The 19,613-nt window shown below is 45.6% G+C and overlaps 2 protein-coding genes and 1 long non-coding RNA gene across 4 annotated transcripts in view; 2 read left to right on the top strand and 1 right to left on the bottom strand.

The window, feature by feature from the left end:
- Positions 1-6,152: 6,152 nt before the first annotated feature.
- On the bottom strand, positions 6,153-13,777 carry CFC1 (cryptic, EGF-CFC family member 1). The gene is made up of 5 exons (XM_077151752.1): positions 13,697-13,777; positions 13,213-13,289; positions 12,826-13,068; positions 12,076-12,188; positions 6,153-6,500 (listed from the first exon to the last, which is right to left on the bottom strand). Exons 1-5 carry the CDS (start codon positions 13,775-13,777, stop codon positions 6,376-6,378), a joined length of 639 nt encoding a protein of 212 aa, XP_077007867.1. The 3' UTR covers positions 6,153-6,375.
- LOC143677452 (uncharacterized) lies at positions 10,601-11,814 on the top strand. Its single transcript, XR_013172608.1, has 3 exons — positions 10,601-10,806; positions 11,357-11,460; positions 11,663-11,814. It is a non-coding gene; the product is annotated as an uncharacterized LOC143677452 (long non-coding RNA).
- IMP4 (IMP U3 small nucleolar ribonucleoprotein 4) overlaps positions 12,937-19,613 on the top strand; it is a 99,572-nt gene continuing 92,895 nt past the window's right edge. Inside the window, exons 1-2 of one of the 2 annotated variants that reach the window (XM_077153412.1) lie at positions 12,937-13,061; positions 14,311-14,428. The gene's annotated coding sequence lies outside the window, so the exon portion shown is untranslated. The remainder of the gene's footprint in view (positions 13,062-14,310; positions 14,429-19,613) is intronic. The other variant, XM_077153413.1, reaches the window with a different exon arrangement.

Raw genomic sequence — 19,613 nt, 5'->3', positions numbered from 1 at the left:
CCTGCTCCTGTTTCTGACCCATCAGAGCCATCCTCACTCCCACTGTGCCTGGAGCTCCTCCCTGGGCAGACCCCTGTGAGGCAGCAGGGATGGAGAGGGGCACTGAGGGACTGGCTGGCCACCTTTGCTGAGTGTGGAGGCAGGATGGCATTTAATCATGGGAAACAGAAGGAAAACCAGGCGAGGGCCACTCTACAGATCACTGAAGGGAATCTGCAGTGCCATTTTGTCATATAGCCAAGGAAAGTCAGAGGACCTCTCCAGATGGGGTTCTGCTGAGATAGTGGGACAGCATGTGAGTCTGATGATACTCTGCTCTTGTTGGGGCAATGAGATAAGCTGAGATGGGGTGTCCAGATTAGATAGCAGTGATGATCCACATTGCTGTTCTGATTTTGGTGTTTGTGTTGTGGTCATGGAGGAGAATGCCTTCCTTTGTAGGACATGTATGCTAATACATTTGTGGGGGAGCAGCAGGTTAAGACTTTAGCAGTTACTCTCAGAATACTCAGAGTCTGTACACTACTTGCATCTTTTCTAGGATTATCATTGTTTCAAAATGTAAAAAGAAAAGTGTTGGTTAAGAGTTTTCTCATCCTCCTAGATCCACAAGGCAGGACTTGGCACCTAAAGGGCTCAAACTCCAAGCCTGCCTGTGTTCCTGCACCTCCTGTGCTCCCAGCACCTCCCCTGGTCCCAACTATGCAATGGGGTTAGGAGCTGGCAAGTCCCTGAGGTGGCACTGCTGGGGGCAAGAGGTCAGGGATGGAGGAGGGGCCCTCTCGTAAGCCCATGTGGGGCTCATTGATGGGGATAGAGAACCTGTATTCACCAAGCACCCACTGCTCCAAGCTTGGCTTCCACTTTGACCTGAAGAAATGGACACATCTTGGGCTAAGGGGTCAAGTCCAGGTTGAGAGTCAGGTTGAGGCAGACATCTAGAGAACTCAGCTACTCAGCCCCCTCCAGTGAGCCCTGGGGCTCCTATAGGCAGTCTCCAGAGCAACAAGTGCCCTGTTGGACCACACTTGCCCTCTGCAGTGCCCAGGATGTGTTCAGGCCAGGTTTTGGCCTAGCTCCTGCCTCTCCCTCCCCTAAAATGAAATGGCCTCAAAGCCAAGCAGGTGTGTCAGTTTGGGCATTGGCAGCCCTGGGCTGGTGCATGGACCACAGATCAGCCTTCCAGTCCCACCCACCCAGCCATGCTTGTCACAGGTCCCAGTGTCATGCAGGAGAAACATGTCGGTGCCCCCATATTTCCCACACCCCCATCCTGCTTGGACCCCTGCCTTCCAGACACCTCCTGCATACTCCCCATGCCTTGTGACCTCTAGTAACTACCTTTCTGCCACAGAAGACTTGGGTAGCAGTGGGCCATGACTTCCCCATCACTGGGCGAACATGAGCCCAGGTGGTAAAGTCAGAGCCCCACCTGGTGAACAGTGTCGTGTCTCCCCAGTGTCCACACTCTCTGGCAGCCTTCTGATAAAGCCAACCCATGGCCTGGGTCCCCTCTACCCAGAAAAGCACACAGCTCCTGGCATAGCACAGCCAGGGCCCACATGGCTCCTGTGGGCACGGGGGTGCTGGGAGGGGCAGGGCCCCCTGCACATGTCCTCCATGGACCCACCCTCCGGGATGGGATCTCCTCCTTGGTTTACTCACTGTAGGCCTCCAGGTAATGAGGGTTCCTCCACATCTAGGCAGGGCCGGGACACAGAAGGAAGATTGCCTTTAGGAGCCCAGCCCCATGTAGGGCAACTCAGGGGAAGCAGGCAGCCTCCATCCAAGAGGGCCCAATGCCAACCATGTGCTTCGCCATCCCAGGGGCGTGAAAACGTATTGGTGCCAGAACTCAGGTGGCAAGTGCTCCAGTTGCAGAGCCCCACAGCCAGGGGGAGGAGCCCTGAGTCCAGGAAGGCATTATTTCCCTGGCAACCTGGTTATGCATCATTTTCCTGCATGTGAGTGTACAAATCCCACTGGCAGTGTTGCAGACATTGCTGAAAAATAATAGCTAGAAAATAGGCTTACCCTAGACAAGCTTAGCAATGCACTCTTTGTGCTTGGTTCCCCGGAAGGATATTAACTAGAACTTCTCAGTTTTGCTTACAGGCACAAGATAACAGAATAGCATCAAGGACACACTGTAGCCCAGGAATCAGTGACTTTCTCCTCAAAAGACAAAAGTTTGACATTCCCAAGGATCAGCTATGAAAAGAGTCACGAAGATCCTGCAGGTAAGAGCTTGCACATCAATATCTAAAGCTAATCACTCATGCTGGAATAAGATGTGCTTGAGACCACACAGGATTGAGAAATTGCTCATGCCTTCCTCACAGAACCAGCGTCATCGCTGACCTGACAAGAATGAATTGTGCTTATTACTTAGTTTTTGGCCTATAAAAAAACTTTTCTTTTACCTATAAAAAACCTAACTCACATCCCCACTTTGAGTTAGTTTGGGGAAGATTTCCTCCAGTTCCTTGCTCCATTACTTGCAATAAATCACGGTCACACTGAGAGACATGTTCTCCTTTGCAGCACTGGGTCAGGGGAGCTCTCCTATGGAAAATGCCTGCTTGAGGTATCAAGTGCAAGGGTCCATCACGTGGCAGCCTCCGACTCCTGGTGACCCAGCCTCAAGTGCCGCATCTGATTGCTGGCCTGGAGATTAGTGGGTGCCAAGCAACTGTAATTGGAGGGGATGCAGCCTGTTATTTTCGGTTCCCGAAAGCACACAGCCTATCCGGACGTCGTGGTGAAATAAGAAAAACCTATGCATGCAGGACATACAAAAATTCATTTTAAAATTCAAAACCGAATTAAACGGCAAGGTCAGTCACGGGATCTGTTGCAGGTGGAATGTTAAGCCACACGTACTGGAGGGACTTTGATGGACAGAAAAGTGTATGCAGAAATTCAAAATATATCTGAAGGCTGCTTCTAATGCTCCCAGCCAAGAAAAGTCCATTGGCATCCAGGCTGGAAGTGGGAAATCGTGTTGTTGCCTTGCCCCGCCTCTCCCCCTTCTCCCCTCCCCACCCCAAACCCGCCCCGCTTCACTCCGCCTTGCCCTGCCTGGCCTCACCCGGTCTAGCCCTTCCTGGACTCTGAACCGCTGGAAGGTCTCTGGATGAAAACCAGGGATAAATCCTGTGGTTTCCCTGCCCTGCCCTGCATTTCCCCGAATGACTCCCAAGGAGAAGGCACGCACGGACTTAGGGGCGAATCCAGCTTTTCCAGAACGTGCTGTCGGGGAAACCACGCAGAACGGAGAGCGTTTGTGAATGCCTTCCCAGGAGGGAGGTCCACGCACTCGTCAGGGTGAGCAAAACCAGGACAAGAAAAGGCACGTCCCCGGGATGGGCAGCTTTGAGATAGGGGACTGGGCAAACTGTCCTTATCCGCTCCTCCACAGCAGGGGGCAGATAAGATCCGGGACACAATTATGGGAAGGTTCCAACCATCAGTTCACGAGTCTTGTCTCCTGGGAAGCTTCTACTTTGTAATCAGCTCTCTGGACACCTGGGGAGCCACTTATGGGGAAAACCCTTAACCCTCAAATTCTCCAAGCACTACAGAGAAAAACGATGACTGACTTCACAATTCCTGTGTGCGATTTTCTGTTCTTTTCAGAGCTAGATCATTAAATTTGTTAGGTAGGCTGTTATTTAGATAGTGATGATGATAGAGGATGTAAATAGATATAGACATATCGATAGTTTTCTTGCTTATAACCTGGATTCTGTTAGAGAAATCTATAATCCTAGTTCCCTATTTTTCACTTAAAATATAAATATTTATACCTTACATTCTCATAATAATTGCAGTTATTGGTGTTCCTTTTTACTGCAAGTGGGGAACAGTTCTTTTAGTTCAATTTCCTAGGTGCTCACTACTGAAAATAAAATAACCTGTCTTTTTGCCTGCCTGCATTTTTCAGCATGCTTCCTAATGGTTTAAAAGTGTAGAAGATGGGCATTTTGTGAGGACTAATTAATTCTGCACATAGTGCATAAACTTATTCATCCAGATCTTAGGATAAATTTGCAGAGTTCATCACTTGTTTATTCCTACAATAATTAAGCTGCAATAGAAGGCACTGCCTAGAATGTACTAGAAACTATTAAAATACAATTTTATTGTCAGAATCATTATTACCTATAAATATTTATGTCCCAAAACTTGGGCAATTCTTTTTCTCATGAAGCAAACTCCAAGTAAACCCTTTATTGAATTTCACCTTTTTTTTTCATACTCATCTGAACATTACACTGAACTCATTTTCAAAGCCAATGATAGAAAAGGTTAAAAATGAAGATAAGCTAATTTACATTATACATTTTAAAATAGTCTTATTCCATAGGCTTACTAGCTAAAGTGGATGTAAAAAGCTGAGAAGCTCAATGGTGGTCTCATCTTCTTGGAGTGCGTGGTTTCCATGTGCAGGGCTTTACATGCACGGGCTTCTTTCCTTCCACCATGGTGACCCCAGCCCCCCACCCCACCCTATCCTGATGACAACCTCATCCTGTTGTTACACTTCTCCCATGCCCCCCTGTAAGCAGCTGGGCCACTGAACCCAGCATATCGTGGGCCTCAAAAGATACATATTGAATTGTGTGTGTGAGTGTGCATGTGTGTGCACAGATAAGTGTGTATACATGCATGAGTGTATGTGTGAGTGTATTGTATATGTGTGTGTGTGCATGAGTTTGTGAATCTGTGTATAAGTGTTTGCATGAGTGTGCATGTGTGCATGCATGTGTGGGTGTAGTAGAGCATGTATGTGATGTCATGAGTGTGAATGTGTACATGAGTGTATGAGTTATGTATGAGCATGTGTACTCACTATCTGGAGCACTAAAGCAGCAGGCCACTTAACTCAGCACATCACCACTCACACTGGTGCCCACATGCCTCAAAACTCTTTCCTGCTACTCATCCTGCAAGCTCTCTGTTCACCCACTTGTATGCCAGAACCCATCAGCCATTTATTGATTGATCAAAGCCATGCTCCAAAGCAGAGTCTCCCGGGCTGAGTGTGTGCAGACTCTTGGGGCAGAGAAGTTTGGGGGTTGATTGAAAGACCCTTCTCTGGCTACAATAGACCCTCTGGTTCATATAACCTCACACTTCATGGGCAAAAGATCCTGTGAACCCACTTTCCATTGAATTCAGCATTGAACCTAGTCAATCTAGTTCTTCAAGTTTCATAAAATATCAATCTTTTGATCAGTTGACTGATTAATTCAGGCTAGATTATTCATTCCAGGGTGCTTTTCTCTCTCACAGTTATTATTCATTTATTCACCTGCGTAATTTGGAATATTCTTATTTCCAAATATCTTTTGATGTTTCCTTGTGATATCTGTCCAGAGCAGTGGAGAATTAATTGACATGACATGATGAGTTTAAAACACGTAAAAACTCTAAAGCACTGTACGATGTGCAGGCAGACCGAATGCTATTTTTCTGTTTGGTTTTAGGCTGAAGTTGAGCCAGTCACAGTTGGTGGCTGTCAGGGTATGAGAAGGGAGAGTCTGCTCCTGTGGGAGGCTGGCTGGGCTAGGGTTAAATTCTCTCTCAGCCTTGCTTTCACAGTTTGGAATCTTCCCCTTTGATGGAGATGTTGGTGATATCCCCAGTCAGTGCTAATTGTTCTGAAAAGGGCATCACAAAGGTTTGTGGAGAAAGCTGGGGAAATTAAAGAGAAAGCTGCTGTTGCCATACTGTCTGCCTTCAGCCTTGCCCCCACCCAACCACCTCCCCAACGCCCCACGTCACTTTTCATCTTCCCTCCTCAGTTATGTAGTGTTCTTTTGACAGCAGCTCTTTGCCAGTCCCATGTCACAGCATATGGTTGTGATTCCCAAGGACTTGGAGAAATGGTGAATGATGTGAAGTGTGGCCACCTCCATGATGGATCTGTGTGTGTGTGTGTGTGTGTGTGTGTGTGTGTGTGTGTGTGTGGCATGGGGGTCACGGTTGTCCAAAGCAAAGCTATTATCTTGGGGAAGGAGGATTTGCAGCACTGAAGTTGGCCAGGCAAGCTCAAAATCATCAGAGACCAGCCTCCAGAGTTCACACACGTGTCTCAATCTTACATAGTGAAATAAAGCTTCGGGGAAGCAGGAGAGGCTCTCTCGTGAAGATGTTTATTAAACAATAAAAACATCCGTTAAATGCTTCAACATATGGTGAATGAAATCAATCTATAGTTGACAACAGAGTGAACCAAAAGGTATCCCCACATCCTGGGCTTTCCTACGTCAGGGCCAGGCTGACAGCGTCTTCCGCCCAGTTATGAAGTTCACGATCAGAGCCCTGAGGGTGCTAGGACCATGCCTTTGTCCATCTGCATCTTCCCATTCACTGAGGATGGGGCCCTGAAAGGAAGGAGGCCTGCAGAAGGAGGCAGGCCAGGAGGAGAAAACGCCCCAGCATGTACTGGGAGCTCAGTTCACTTGAATGTGAGGCCACAAAATCTCTGGGGTCTGAAAAGGAACCGGAGAGAGTAAGACATTCACTGTTGCAAGCTTAGAGTGAATAGAGATGTTTGCACCCATGCCCACAAAGGCCCTTTCCTCCTCAGGAGACTGACCCCTGAGGCTTAGCTTTGAGGTTTAGGTGGGCGTGAGGCCCTGATGGTGGGAGCTCCCCACGTGGATGGGGGCGGCAGTGACCTTCTGTGATGGCAGGTCCAATAGGGCTCACTGGATGAAATTCAGATAAAGAGAGAGAGAGACAACCACGGAAAGCAAAAGCTGATGGTCAGTGGAACCCAAAAGAGAAAGGAGAGGCCAAGAGAGATTGTCATGTAAGAACCTAGGATGAAGGATCACTGGCAACCAGTGACAAAATGCCAATCTTTGGGGAGAAAACATTGCCTTGATGGTGTCTTGATTGGACTTTTTCCTAACCTCAAAACCATGCGCTAATAAATGCCCAATTGCTTAAGCCAATCAATTGCATGGTATTGTTTGAGCAGCCAAGGAAATTAAAACAGTTGATTTGGGCCAGAAATATATTTTTGAAAATTGATTTTGAAACTTTGAAGTGAATCATAACCTATACACATCACACATTTGTGTTTCCTGCCTGTCTCCGAAGGCAGTCAAGTTTCCTACTTCACTGTCTCATTATTGAGATTCTAGAGTTTAGAGTTTAAATTAGTCCTTAATGCTAATGAAAATTTATGGCTAATTCACCACACCCTTAGTGTAATGAGCAGACATTGGTCTGACTCAAGAACTGCTTACTTGAAGTTTGTCATTTTTTTTAACCCAAACCGTTGCAAGGGCGGGTCATTGGAGATCCCAGAAACTGAGGATCCGTGCAGGAGCCAAGTAGGGGAATGATGTTGTAGCATGTTGCTATATAGTTGTGATCCTCCCTTTCATATGTGTGGTTATGGATTGGATTATGTCCCACACAAAGACAGGTTCAAGCCTAATCCCTGGTCGTGGGTGTGAACACATTTGCAAACAGAATTTTTGAAGACCTATTACAGTGGTGCCAGACTGAATCAGGTGGGTCTTCACCGGATATGGCTAGAATCCTTATAAACAAGGAAATTTTTTTCTGTTCCTTCCTCACACCAAGGGAGTGAGGAAGGAACAGAAAGGGACAGGTGGCCCTGTGATGGTGAGCCACCACTAGAACACCACACACTGTGGAAAAAGCAAGGCCTGTCAAGACCTCTGTTTTGGACTTCCAGCCTCCAAAATTGTGAGACAATAAATTCCAGTTGTTCAAGTCAACCAGTCTGTGGCATCTGTTATAGAATCCTTGACAAACTAACACATGGGTCTTCCACATCATTATAATTACATTAACGTAGTTTTTCATCCTGTCTTCCAAGTACTCTCCAAAACTATCTTTATATCCCATTAAAGGACTTGAAATATTTAGTTACTTACTATTCTGCCATTGATATTTAGACCATGACCAAATTTCAATATTCTACATAATGCTATCAGAAACATCTTCGGGGGCGCACGTTTTCCCGGCCGGGGCAGCTGGCGACTGGGGTCCCCTCCACGCACGTGGCTCCCCGGTCTGACTGGGAACGTTGGATAGCGGGGCCCTCCCGTCACGCTTGGGGTTTCGGGCCAGCTGGGCAATTAGGACCGGCACTCTCCCAAGCCGCGGCGGCCAGCGACCCCCGCCTCCACGCGCGGTTTCCCGGGCCGACTACCGTGCAGACAGATGAGTGCCACGAGCGCCACCTACTGGGCAGGAAAAGAAAAACAGAGCCCAGAGATTTCACAGAAAAACCTTTCAACCAGCCGGGTCCCACACCCAGGGAAATCTGATCAAATGCCCAGACACCAGCAGAAAATAATGGATGATGCTTGGAAAATTGAAGATATGGCCCAGTCAAAGGAACAAACCAATAGTTCAAATGAGATACAGGAGCTGAGACAACTAATGCTGAATATACGAACAGAAATGGAAAAACTCTTCAAAAACCAAATCAATAAATTGAGGGAGGACATGAAGAAGACATGGGCTGAACAAAAAGAAGAAATAGAAAATCTGAAAAAACAAATCACAGAACTTATGGGAGTGAAGGACAAAGAAGAAAAAATGGAAAAAAACAATGGATACCTACAATGGTAGATCTAAAGAGACAGAAGCTACAATTAGTGAACTGGAGGATGGAACATCTGAATTCCAAAAAGAAGCAGAAACTATAGGGAAAAGAATGGAAAAACTTGAGCAGGGGATCAGGGAACTGAATGACAATATGAAGTGCACAAATATACGTGTTGTGGGTGTCCCAGAAGGAGAAGAGAAGGGAAAAGGAGGAGAAAAACTAATGGAAGAAATTATCACTGAAAATTTCCCAACTCTTATGAAAGACCTAAATATACAGATCCAAGAAGTGCAGCACACCCCAAAGAGAATAGACCCAAATAGGCGTTCTCCAAGACATTTACTAGTTAGAATGTCAGAGGTCAAAGAGAAAGAGAGGATCTTGAAAGCAGCAAGAGAAAAACAATCTGTCACATACAAGGGAAACCCAATAAGACTATGTGTAGATTTCTCAGCAGAAACCATGGAAGCTAGAAGACAGTGGGATGATATATTTAAATTACTAAAAGAGAAAAACTGCCAACCAAGACTCCTATATCCAGCAAAACTGTCCTTCAAAAATGAAGGAGAAATTAAAACATTTATAGACAAAAAGTCACTGAGAGAATTTGTGACCAAGAGACCAGCTCTGCAAGAAATACTAAAGGGAGCACTAGAGTCAGATACGAAAAGACAGAAGAGAGAGGTATGGAGTAAAGTGTAGAAAGAAGGAAAATCAGATATGATATATAATACAAAAGGCAAAATGGTAGAGGAAAATATTATCCAAACAGTAATAACACTAAAAGTTAACGGACTGAATTTCCCAATCAAAAGACATAGAATGGCAGAATGGATTACGACCCAGCAATACCACTGCTAGGTATCTACTCGAAGGACTTAAGGGCAAAGACACAGACGGACATTTGCACACCAGTGTTTATAGCAGCATTATCTACAATTGCAAAGAGATGGAAACAGCCAAAATGTCCATCAACAGACGAGTGGCTAAACAAACTGTGGCGTATACCTATGATGGAATATTATGCAGCTTTAAGACAGACTAAACTTATGAAGCATGTAATAACATGGATGGACCTAGAGAACATTATGCTGAGTGAGTCTAGCCCAAAACTAAAGGACAAATACTGTAAGGTCCCACTGATGTGAACCGACATTCGAGAATCAGCTTGGAATATATCATTGGTAACAGAGACCAGCAGGAGTTAGAAACAGGGTAAGATAATGGGTAATTGGAGCTGAAGGGATACAGACTGTGCAACAGGACTAGATACAAAAACTCAAAAATGGACAGCACAATAATACCTAAGTGTAATGTAACTAGGTTGGAACACTGAATGAAGCTGCACCTGAAATATGGTTTTTTGTTTGTTTGTTTGTGTGTTTGTATCTTTTGTTTTTGTTTTTTTCTTTTTCCTTTTTATATATATATATTTTTTTATTAGTATTATTATTTTAATTCTCTTCTCTATATTAACATTCTATATCTTTTTCTGCTGTTTTGCTAGTTCTTTTCCTAAATCGATGCAAATGTACTAAGAAATGATGATCATACATCTATGTGATGATACTAAGAATTACTGAGTGCATGTGTAGAATGGAATGATTTCTAAATGTTGTGTTAATTTCTTTTCTTTTTTTTGATTAATAAAAAAAATTTTTTTTTAAATCTTCATTTTTTTCTATATCCTTGCAGGAAAAGTGCAGAGAGTGGTGCAGTGGTTAAGAATCAGACCCTGTTTACTAGCTGTAGGAGTTAACTTCTATAGACTCCAGTTTCCTCAAAGATAAAAGGCATAATATTACCTATTTCCTAAGGTGTTACGAGTATTAAATGGGAAAGTGTATTTAAAGTGCCTGAAATACACGAGATCTGACAAAGGCAGTTATCACAGTGATTGTCACTCTCATGTTCCCATAACTACCATCAGCATCATCACCTGCCTTGAAGCAGAATTAATGGGTCAAAAAAAAGCACAAAGCACCCTACCCTTTGTGCACCTGACGTCACTTTGTGATGTGGCTGCACTATTTCACACACCCTTTATGAGCAAAGTCAGCATTGTCAGCACTGCTATTCCTTTCCGTGGCTGACAGCAGCACCAGCCCTGGATCCCTCCAAGAATGTCAGAGTGATCAGAGATTTCCTGGAGCCCAGCCTCTGCTCCAGAACCCCAGCTGTCTTTGCACAGGCAACTGCATGTGAGTACAGCCTGTCTCTTCCCCACCCATGGTGGGTGGGTTGGGGTCTTGGCATCCTTGGGAAGACTGCGCAGGGGCCACCCATGACCCCATTGCTCGTCCCTTGAGTGTGTCCTCTCTCTGGGACAGAGAGGCCCACAAAACGGAGAGTCCAGAAAGGAAGGGTGGGCTTTGGGTGAGGGCAGGGAGGGAACAGGGCAACAGGCTGTGCTCTATCACCCTCTCCCTCAGGGGCACTGCTAGCTGAGGAGGAGAGAGGGGGCGGGAAATGAGGTCCAAGGGCTGCACCTCAATTATGTGTCACCCTCCTTTGTGGTCCCCCCTATGGCTGACTGAGGAGAAAGGAGAAAAGCAGACTCTCTTGAGTGTCCCTCTAGTCTATAGCTTTCCTGGATAGTACTGAGGCGTGAGGACCCAGCAAGTTAGGTTAAAGGGCTGTGCCTTCCTGAAACTTGTCCCTGACTGTGGGGGTTCACAGGGCAGGAGGGAAAAGGGTGGGAACAGGGGTGCAGCTGCGCCTTCTCTGAGTGTGCCCTGCATTCTCTGACAGAGGAGGACCCGGCAGCACTGTCCCACCTGTTTTTTGATCTAGGAGATTCATGCTCCTTTCTGAGTTTGTGACATTTAAGATTCCCCAGCATTTTCGTCGAGCTGGTGAGTGACCCGCGTGCTTCTAACCCGTGGGCAGCTCCGAGTTCTGCTCAGAGAGCACCGTCTTTACCTAGGAGCACAGGAGGCGTTTGAGCCTCCCAGGGCTGGGTTGGGGGTTGGAGGTGAGCGTCCACTTCTTCTGTAGAATGACCCTGAAGGGCAGCGTCTGGCCGTGCAATCAGAGCCGAGACCTGTCCCCTTTCAGCCGCCGCACCGTCCTGGCTTCATCGTGAAGTTGTGGGCATTACGCAGGAACCTGACTGGAGATTTAGTCCGCTACCTTGTCTCCGAGAATGCGCTCGCTTACCAGAAACCAAGCTCCAGTCAGCCCCTGAAATTCTCTCACTGGAAATGACACCTGAGTACATTTTTGGAAAATCGCGTTTAAGCCCAGGGTCGGAATTTGGGTAACTTAAAAATAACTCCCTAAGCTTCGCAATGAATGTGCCTTTCCTGAACGACGGGATCGACCTAACGTGCTCGTTTCTACGTGGGCCAGTGCGTACATCCGTGCCGGGCTCGCGGTGACGCTTAGGGACCCCCTTGAAGAACGAAAATACAATAAAGGAGCCACTGCGCGCGTGTGCGGGTCTGGGAGGAAGACGCGGGTCCTCTTACCGCATCCATCTCGCGGCGTCTGGCGAGCAAGGCAGTGCAGGGCGCCGTACACGCACCTGCAAAGGCGGCAGCCGCGGACCGTCCAGGCGCCATGAGCCAGCGCCCCGCATTCGCTGCGGGAGAGGACAGAAGGCGTCAATGCGGCCCGCAACAGCCCTACCCCGACCCGCCTTCCCGCCGGCGCCACGCCAAGCCTCTCACTCTCTCGGTGCTTCTTCACAGTGCTATCCCAGCTCGCGCTCCCTCGCCCCCTCGCCCCCTCTCCGTGTTCCTCTCCAGGCACCCTGACCTCCCACCACCGCTCACACCCCACTCCCGCGCTCCTCCCCTCCACCCCCGGCTTGCGCTCTTCCCCCGCTTACAACCCCTCCCCGCGGTCTCCTTGGGTTCCCCGCACCCTTTTACAGCACCCTTCCCTTCCCCCACCAGACCCGGGACCCCGCACTCGCCCCCACTCCCCCTCCCGGGACCCGTCACTGCCCCGACGTCCCGTCACACCCGGTGGCGCAACCCCGCCTCCCTCCCCGCGCTTTCCTCCCCCACCCCCCAGCGGGTGCTAGTCCCGCACCTCCCGCGAACGCCCTCCCGGCCAACATTCTTCCTCCGCGCCCCTCACCCCACATCAGTTGCACTCCCAGTGTGGTCCCGCATCCGTCCCGCGCTCCCCGCCCGCATCCCCCACCCCTCCTCTCGGCGGCGGTTCCGCAGCGTTCCCCGGGCGATTCCTCACGTCCCCTCCCCCGCGCACACCTGAGCCTCTCGTCGTGTTCGCAGTGGCGGCCGGTGAAGTGCACGGGGCACACGCAGAAACTGCCCAGCACGCAGGTACCCCCGTTCTGACAGCAGCGGGCCGTTCCTGTGGGGGGGTAGGGCGTCAGCTCAGCACCCCGCGTTCGCCGGACCTGGACTGTACCGGGGTGGAAAGAGGCCGCCCAGGAGGGCCCCGAGAAGCAATAAAGCAGCTCCCTGCTGGTGTGTTTGCTCAGGTAAACCCTGCTTGTTTATTCTGGGACTAACAGCAAACTACCAGGGACGCGGGGGGTTCGGAGACAGGCCGAGTGCGCGACGGGCACCCGGCACCCGCAAGGAGGGCTTTTTTCCTGCTTTTCATATGTTAACGCCCGGGCTGTGACTTGCCCTGACACTGATGGAGGGCAGGCCTCCACAGGGACCACCCGCGAGGCTGAGGACGCCAACCCCGCCGGCCCGGAGCTCTGGGGACGCGCAGTCTGCAATCCGTGTCTGCGATAAGCCAAGCAGGGGTTCGCTATACCGTGTTTTGGGGCATATTAGTTTTAAGGACATTTCAATCAGAATACTCCGTGCTGCAGAAAAGTACCCATTTAAGAGAAAATTTACAAAGGAAATAATAACAATTTTTTAAAATTAAAAGGACACCTCGGAGCCTGCCCATGCCAAGTTAAAAAAATTTCCGGATCATGCATTTCCTATCCCCCACCCCCTCCAAAAAAAAAAAAGAACCCCTCACTGGAAAATAATTTGTACTTCATGGCGTACCATCATTTGTAGATGATGATCAAATGCTCTGTTGGGTTTTTTTCATTTTAAGTGGACAGAGTCAGGTGACTGCAAAGTCTTCGCGGGCTGCACCACAACTTACTCTCTCGTAATCCCGGGTAATAGGAAAGCGAATCACGCCGCCTCCAGCCCTCTGCGCTCTCATTCGTTTCCCTAAAATCATGCAACGGCCAGTTGAATGTTTTCTGCCGGAACTTCTGGTCTGTACTGTTGTTGATTTCTTCTCTACCATCTTTACGTGTCTCTCTTTGATAGCCTTTTAAAAACATTGCAATGATGAGACTGTCATGATTGAGAGACAGATATTTTATGCAATAAAAACTGAGACAGAAAATAAAATGTTTCTTACTGTTTCCCAAATGGATGATCTGTAATGCCAAACTGATCATAAACAGAATCCTAGAATATTAAAAAAATCATTGACGTTTAAACTGTAAAAAAACCAACGACGAGTAAGTAGAAATTCATTCACGTATGAATAAAACGAAATATAATGCAATTATCATGTATAAATATTTAAATATAAAAACTTTACTGTAATAATAAACTTTACTGTAGAGTAAATATAATGAAACCATTTGCCACCTGTGGGATTTTGATGAATGTTGTAAACCTAGAAAGATTTGTGAATAAAGTGTACACTTAATTAGAAGTAGTCATTCGTACATTGTGGTTTTATTCTGGTTGCTTTTAAAGTCCTCTCCTGGCTCTACAACGACGACGACCCTTGCCCTTACCTGACGTGTTGGCCTTGGGTCATTTTTCATCAATACCTCTGGGACACGAGGCTCCTTCCCTTCTCAGAGCATGAAAGGTGAGTCTAGAGGGGTTTTGTACTTGAAACTGCCTCTGCTCCAGGCCCTGGAACAACTGCATGAAGCGAAAGACACAAGATGGAGACGTGCTGGAGACGTACAGTAGATGCAGAAATATTCTTCCTTCTGCTTAGACCCGGAAGACCCCAGGAGCGCGGTGAGTTCACTGAGTGCTGCTCTTTGCCCTCCTTGCCCATTAGGTGAGGACCTAGTGTGATAGGCAGGGCTCATCAGAGAGCCCCCAAGAAGTGACCCCCCCCCCATAGACCCTCTGCAGGGGGCGGGGACTGGGGACAGTTCTCACCCTGACAGTATTTACAGTGCTGACAGCTGCAGGGGTGGTGAATTCTTGACTTAAAACATCAGTGACCAAGGAAACGAGCCTCTTTCTCACTTAAAAAGAAAATAAAAACTTAAAACCCCAACATGAAGAAAAATGGAAAATAAAGGTGGTTTATTGCATGTATTGCTATATTGGGAGTTAGGGAGGCCCCAGCACCACCCAGAGAAGAGAGCTGCTTTGTGGATTTGGTGAACCTGAAAGGGCAGGCTTTGCAACACCTGTTTTCTGAAGATGCATCCTTCAAAAGAAAAAAAAGCTTATGCCTTTTGTCTGCTCAGCACAGCAATGAGCCTGTCGTATGCATTATTCATTTCGTGCAGCACCTCCTGGTATCACCTGGGGTAGGCACTAATATCCCATTAAAAGGTGAGGAAACTGAGGCTTGGTGACTATAAGTTCCTTGTCACTGTTAGACCTTTGAAAACCATGAAACCAGGGACATTATGAGTAACAGCCCAGGGGTGCCTGCTTAGCACCTGAAAACCATGGATAATTGCTGTCCTCCTCTGAGGACAAGTAGGCAGTGATTTGGTCAGGGTGGGGTGGGGGGAGGGCGTGGCTGCTGGGACTTCTAAAGTCTCAGTTTTTCTACTTGCCAAAATAGAAACTGGGACTCTTCATCAGCACTAAAGAGGGCACCTTGGGGAGGCAATCAGTGTTGCAAATTGTTCTTTGATTTTAATATAAAACTACTTTCTGAATTCCTAGCAATGTAATTAGACTAGGAACATAATTAGAAAAAGAAAGGAACCCCAAAGTATTAATAGTGGAAATAAGGAAGAAAAATTCACATTATTTGTAAATGACAGATGTTGGAAAACAAATGGAAACAACTATAAAATGATATAAAGAATTTAAAGATATAATTAAATATTCTAGAAAATTAATTTGAAATGTACAACTTTCCTATAAGCAAACAACAAGTGAAGAGAAAAAAAAAACTAATGGAAAAAATATCAAATATAATGCTGCACAAAATAAAATTTAAAAAAAAAGGAAAGGAAAAAATAGCATGCTTCCTCTAAGGTTAAAATTGTCCTTGATACTGATTTAATTTTTTAAGCATTTAAATGTGAGCCTTATTGAAGAGACTATTCAATAAGCCAATAGGGCATTGGCAAGCCTGGCTGTCCTGAAGTCTCCCAGAGTGGGATTCCAGAGGTGCCAGGACCAGGTGGGCACCGCCAGATCCCACGGGGCAGAAAGTGCTCCAGGACAGAGCCTCATGCTGGCGTTAAAACATCTGCAAGTGGAGTCCTGAGAAATACACTTTAAACTTAATGGTTATTATTAGTTAATTGCATAACTTAGCTATATGTAATGCTAAGTGCATTTAGTGAGTTTAAAGCAACAAATTTCTACATGAATAAAATAGGTTATATACTAAAATAAGACCAGTTTTAAAGGACTGCATTTCTTTGATTATGTAAATAAGTTCAATTTGCAGAATGATTGAATCCAAACCCTTCTTATCCTACTAAGATTTTAAAGGTAGTATCTAAAATCTCATTTTTCTTCACAGTCCTTCTATTAAAACTTTGTGCTCTGGACATTTCCAAACATGCAAAAAAGCAGGGAGAGTGAGCCAACAAACTCAGCTTCAATGGCTAAGAATCAACTTTGCCAATCTAAACTCATTTATTTCTTCCCGTCACATTTTTTTCTTAGCTTTTTAAAAAGCAATTCCCAGACATCCTACTATTTTACATGTTGAATAATTTTAAAACTATAAACAGAAACTATATAAATGGTTATAATAGTTATAAATAGAAACTATAGAAAAGGAAAATTAAAAAGTGGCATTTGCTGGAAGGTTTCTTGCCAGAAGTGATGCAGAGGGTTGAGAGGCAAGAAATAAAGAGGAATGTCACATCTCTGCCATTTGCCTAAGATCTGAGGTCTGTCCCGAGAAGGGGGAAGGGCCACTGGACCAGGGATGACAAAGCTGCTGATAAACAATTTTCCACGGTTTCAGCTCCCATCAAAGTCACACTTGTTCTTGATGCAGGGCTTTGTCCACCTGATTGTCTCCTTTACTTAACATTATTATAACATGATTTTCACGTTTGGCTTCTGAGGAGTCACCTATGTTTGATGTCACGGAGACCCGGCTGGAAGGGGCTGCCTAAGAAGGGCCTGCAGTCTGAGTGGTGGGAACACAAGACTCCAAGCACTGAGGGGAGGTCCCCTCCCTTGTTATCAGCTGAAGCAGATAAGGCTGGAGACACCGTTTCCAGTGGGACATCTGACTCCCTTTTGAGTTGCCATAAAGCCTGTCTCAGGATTGGAGACTGTCCCCACAGATCAGTCATTGAGGAAAACATTCTGCAGCAAATTACATGAGGAATTTCCTGGGGATGACTTTAAAGCCATGCTTCTCAAGGCGTGCTGTCTCTTGTGATCTTGTGGAAGCTCCTCACATTCCCCGCCCTCAGACCCTCTGCGCAGACGCTCTGCAGGGGGCATATTAAAACTTGCCTGGGTGATTCCAATGTGCAACCCAGGCGGCTGTCCAGCCTTAGGGAGCTTCCCTCCTTCCAGAAAGGCCCCCACCACCCTTCCAACTATTGGCCAGGTACTCCAAGCTTCCTCCTTGGGAACATGAGCTGTTTCGCTCCCAGTGAGGAGGCCAAGGTTCATTCCTGTTCTAAAAACCTGCTATTAAGCATCTGGAGAAATGGTAACAATCCAAGGGGGTGAGTGTGGTCTGGAGTGGAGGGAAGGGATGGAACGTCACTGAGAGTCAGGCATGGGCAAATACTGGCAGGCTTTTTGTGTCCAGGTCAACGACGGTCTGTGTTGAGGATGGGAACTTTCCACGTCTTTAGATTTTAGCATGCTGCCTGATACATAGTGGGCACACAACAAAATAGTGTTGATTTCTATGTCTCCTTTCCTAGTTTGCACTCTCCAGGAGGATGGAAACTGCCGTGTTAACTGTGTATCCCTATCACCAAGCACAGAGCTGATACAGAATGCGTGCTCTTTAATACTAAATTAGTACCTAACGAGAAAATGAATGGATTTGTTCCCCAGACCTGGGGTTGACTTCCATACTTTTACTGTGTAATTTTTAAATGAACAAATATTATTTTAATGAAAATTTTTTTAAAAATTCATAAAAAACAGTGCAAGAATGTAAAGGAGCAGATTGAAAATCTCCCTCAACCACTAGGGGCAGTAGACTTCAGAATAGGCCTCTTCACTTCCTGTTTGAACATAATGTTTTCCCGCACTATCATAAATCGTGTTGCGGATTGTAAATGTATAGGTTGTTGATTTTTTCTCATTATAAAAATAACCATGCACCTCACTTAAGGAGGACAGTTAAAGGACAGAATTTGTATGATGTACTTTCTATCAAAGGTGAGTTATGTTAATAACATGACGCAAAGTTTCTACTCTGGTTTTTATCACCAAGTTTTGGTTTGTTTTTTATGTGGTTGGATCACGCACTTGAATTCAGATCCAACTTTCTGTCCTTTTATTTTAGCAACTTTCAACCATATTGAAAATGTCCTAATATTCAGTGTCTCTTGAAATTATTTCAGAAAGCCAGTTTTCATTCCCCTTTCCTTTTGCCTTCAAAGCAGAGGCCTATTTGCTTCAGAAAGGTTATTCCTACTCATTCTGAGACCATCTTGTGCCCTGCCTGGCTATAGCAGGAGCTAGTGTGATTCTCATCAGCACAGTTAGTGTATACTGAAAACCTCAAGAAGCTTGGCAAGACTTCTGTTAAATCTTGAATAACTCTAGTTTAAATTGCCAATTGTTATTGAAAGTTACATATTTTCCCATTGGGTACATTTTCAGAAATTAAAGCAAAAACAGTGAGCATAGATTTTATCAATGGCATGCCATTGGCAGGAAGTCAGTGGGGGGAAATGGACACTGACTTTCCTCCTGGTAGTAACAAAATGGCCCATTCAAGCAATGCCAGTGGAGGCCTGAAAAAACAGAAGGCTTAAATAAGATCCATAATCTCACAACATAATAGCCACAATGTCCAGATTCAATGAAAAGTCACTCATTTTTCTAAAAAGATATCATCCTGAGAGACAAAAGAAAATCAGTAGAAACCAACACCAAGATGACACAGATACTAGAATTATCTGAAAAGGATTTTTTTAAAAGTCATCATAAAATGTTTCAGTGCACAGTTGCAAACATGTTTGACACAAACAAACAAACAAAGAAATAAAATTTATAAAGATTTTTCAGCAAAGAAATAGAATATATAAAGACCCAAATGTAAATTTTAGATTTGAAAAGTACAATAACCAAAATAACAAAATCAATAGTTGGGCTCAACAGCAGATTGGAGGTAATAGAAGAAAGAAACAGTGAACTTGAATATAAAACCACAGAAATTCCAAAATCTGAACAATAAAGAGAATGTAGAGTGAAAAAGTGAACAGAACCTGAGGAATCTGTGGAACTAAAACAAACTATCTAACATAATGTCAGTGGAGTTCCAGACAGGGGTGGACAAAAAAGGGGCAGGGGATGAAAAAATATTCAAAGAGATAATGGCTGAAATTTTTTTCCAAATTGGCAAATGATGTAAACCTACAAATTACAAAATAAAGCCAAAGAAATCCATACCAAAACACTTCATAGTGAACCTTTTGAAAAGTAAAAACAAAGAAAAACCTTGAAAGTACCAAGAGAGAAATAATACCCTAGCTATAGGAAAAAGAAAAGCATACAAACAATTCAAAGTCAGAGAACTTCTCACTAGAAACCACGGATGCCAGAAAGAAGTGACACAACATCTTCAAGTGCTGAAGGAAAAGAACTGTTAATCCAGAATTTGATATCTTTCAGGAATTAAGGGGAAA

This window comes from Tamandua tetradactyla, chromosome 3 (genome assembly GCF_023851605.1).
Source record: "Tamandua tetradactyla isolate mTamTet1 chromosome 3, mTamTet1.pri, whole genome shotgun sequence".
NCBI lineage: Eukaryota > Metazoa > Chordata > Mammalia > Pilosa > Myrmecophagidae > Tamandua > Tamandua tetradactyla.
This window is presented reverse-complemented; position numbering and strand designations above follow the sequence as displayed.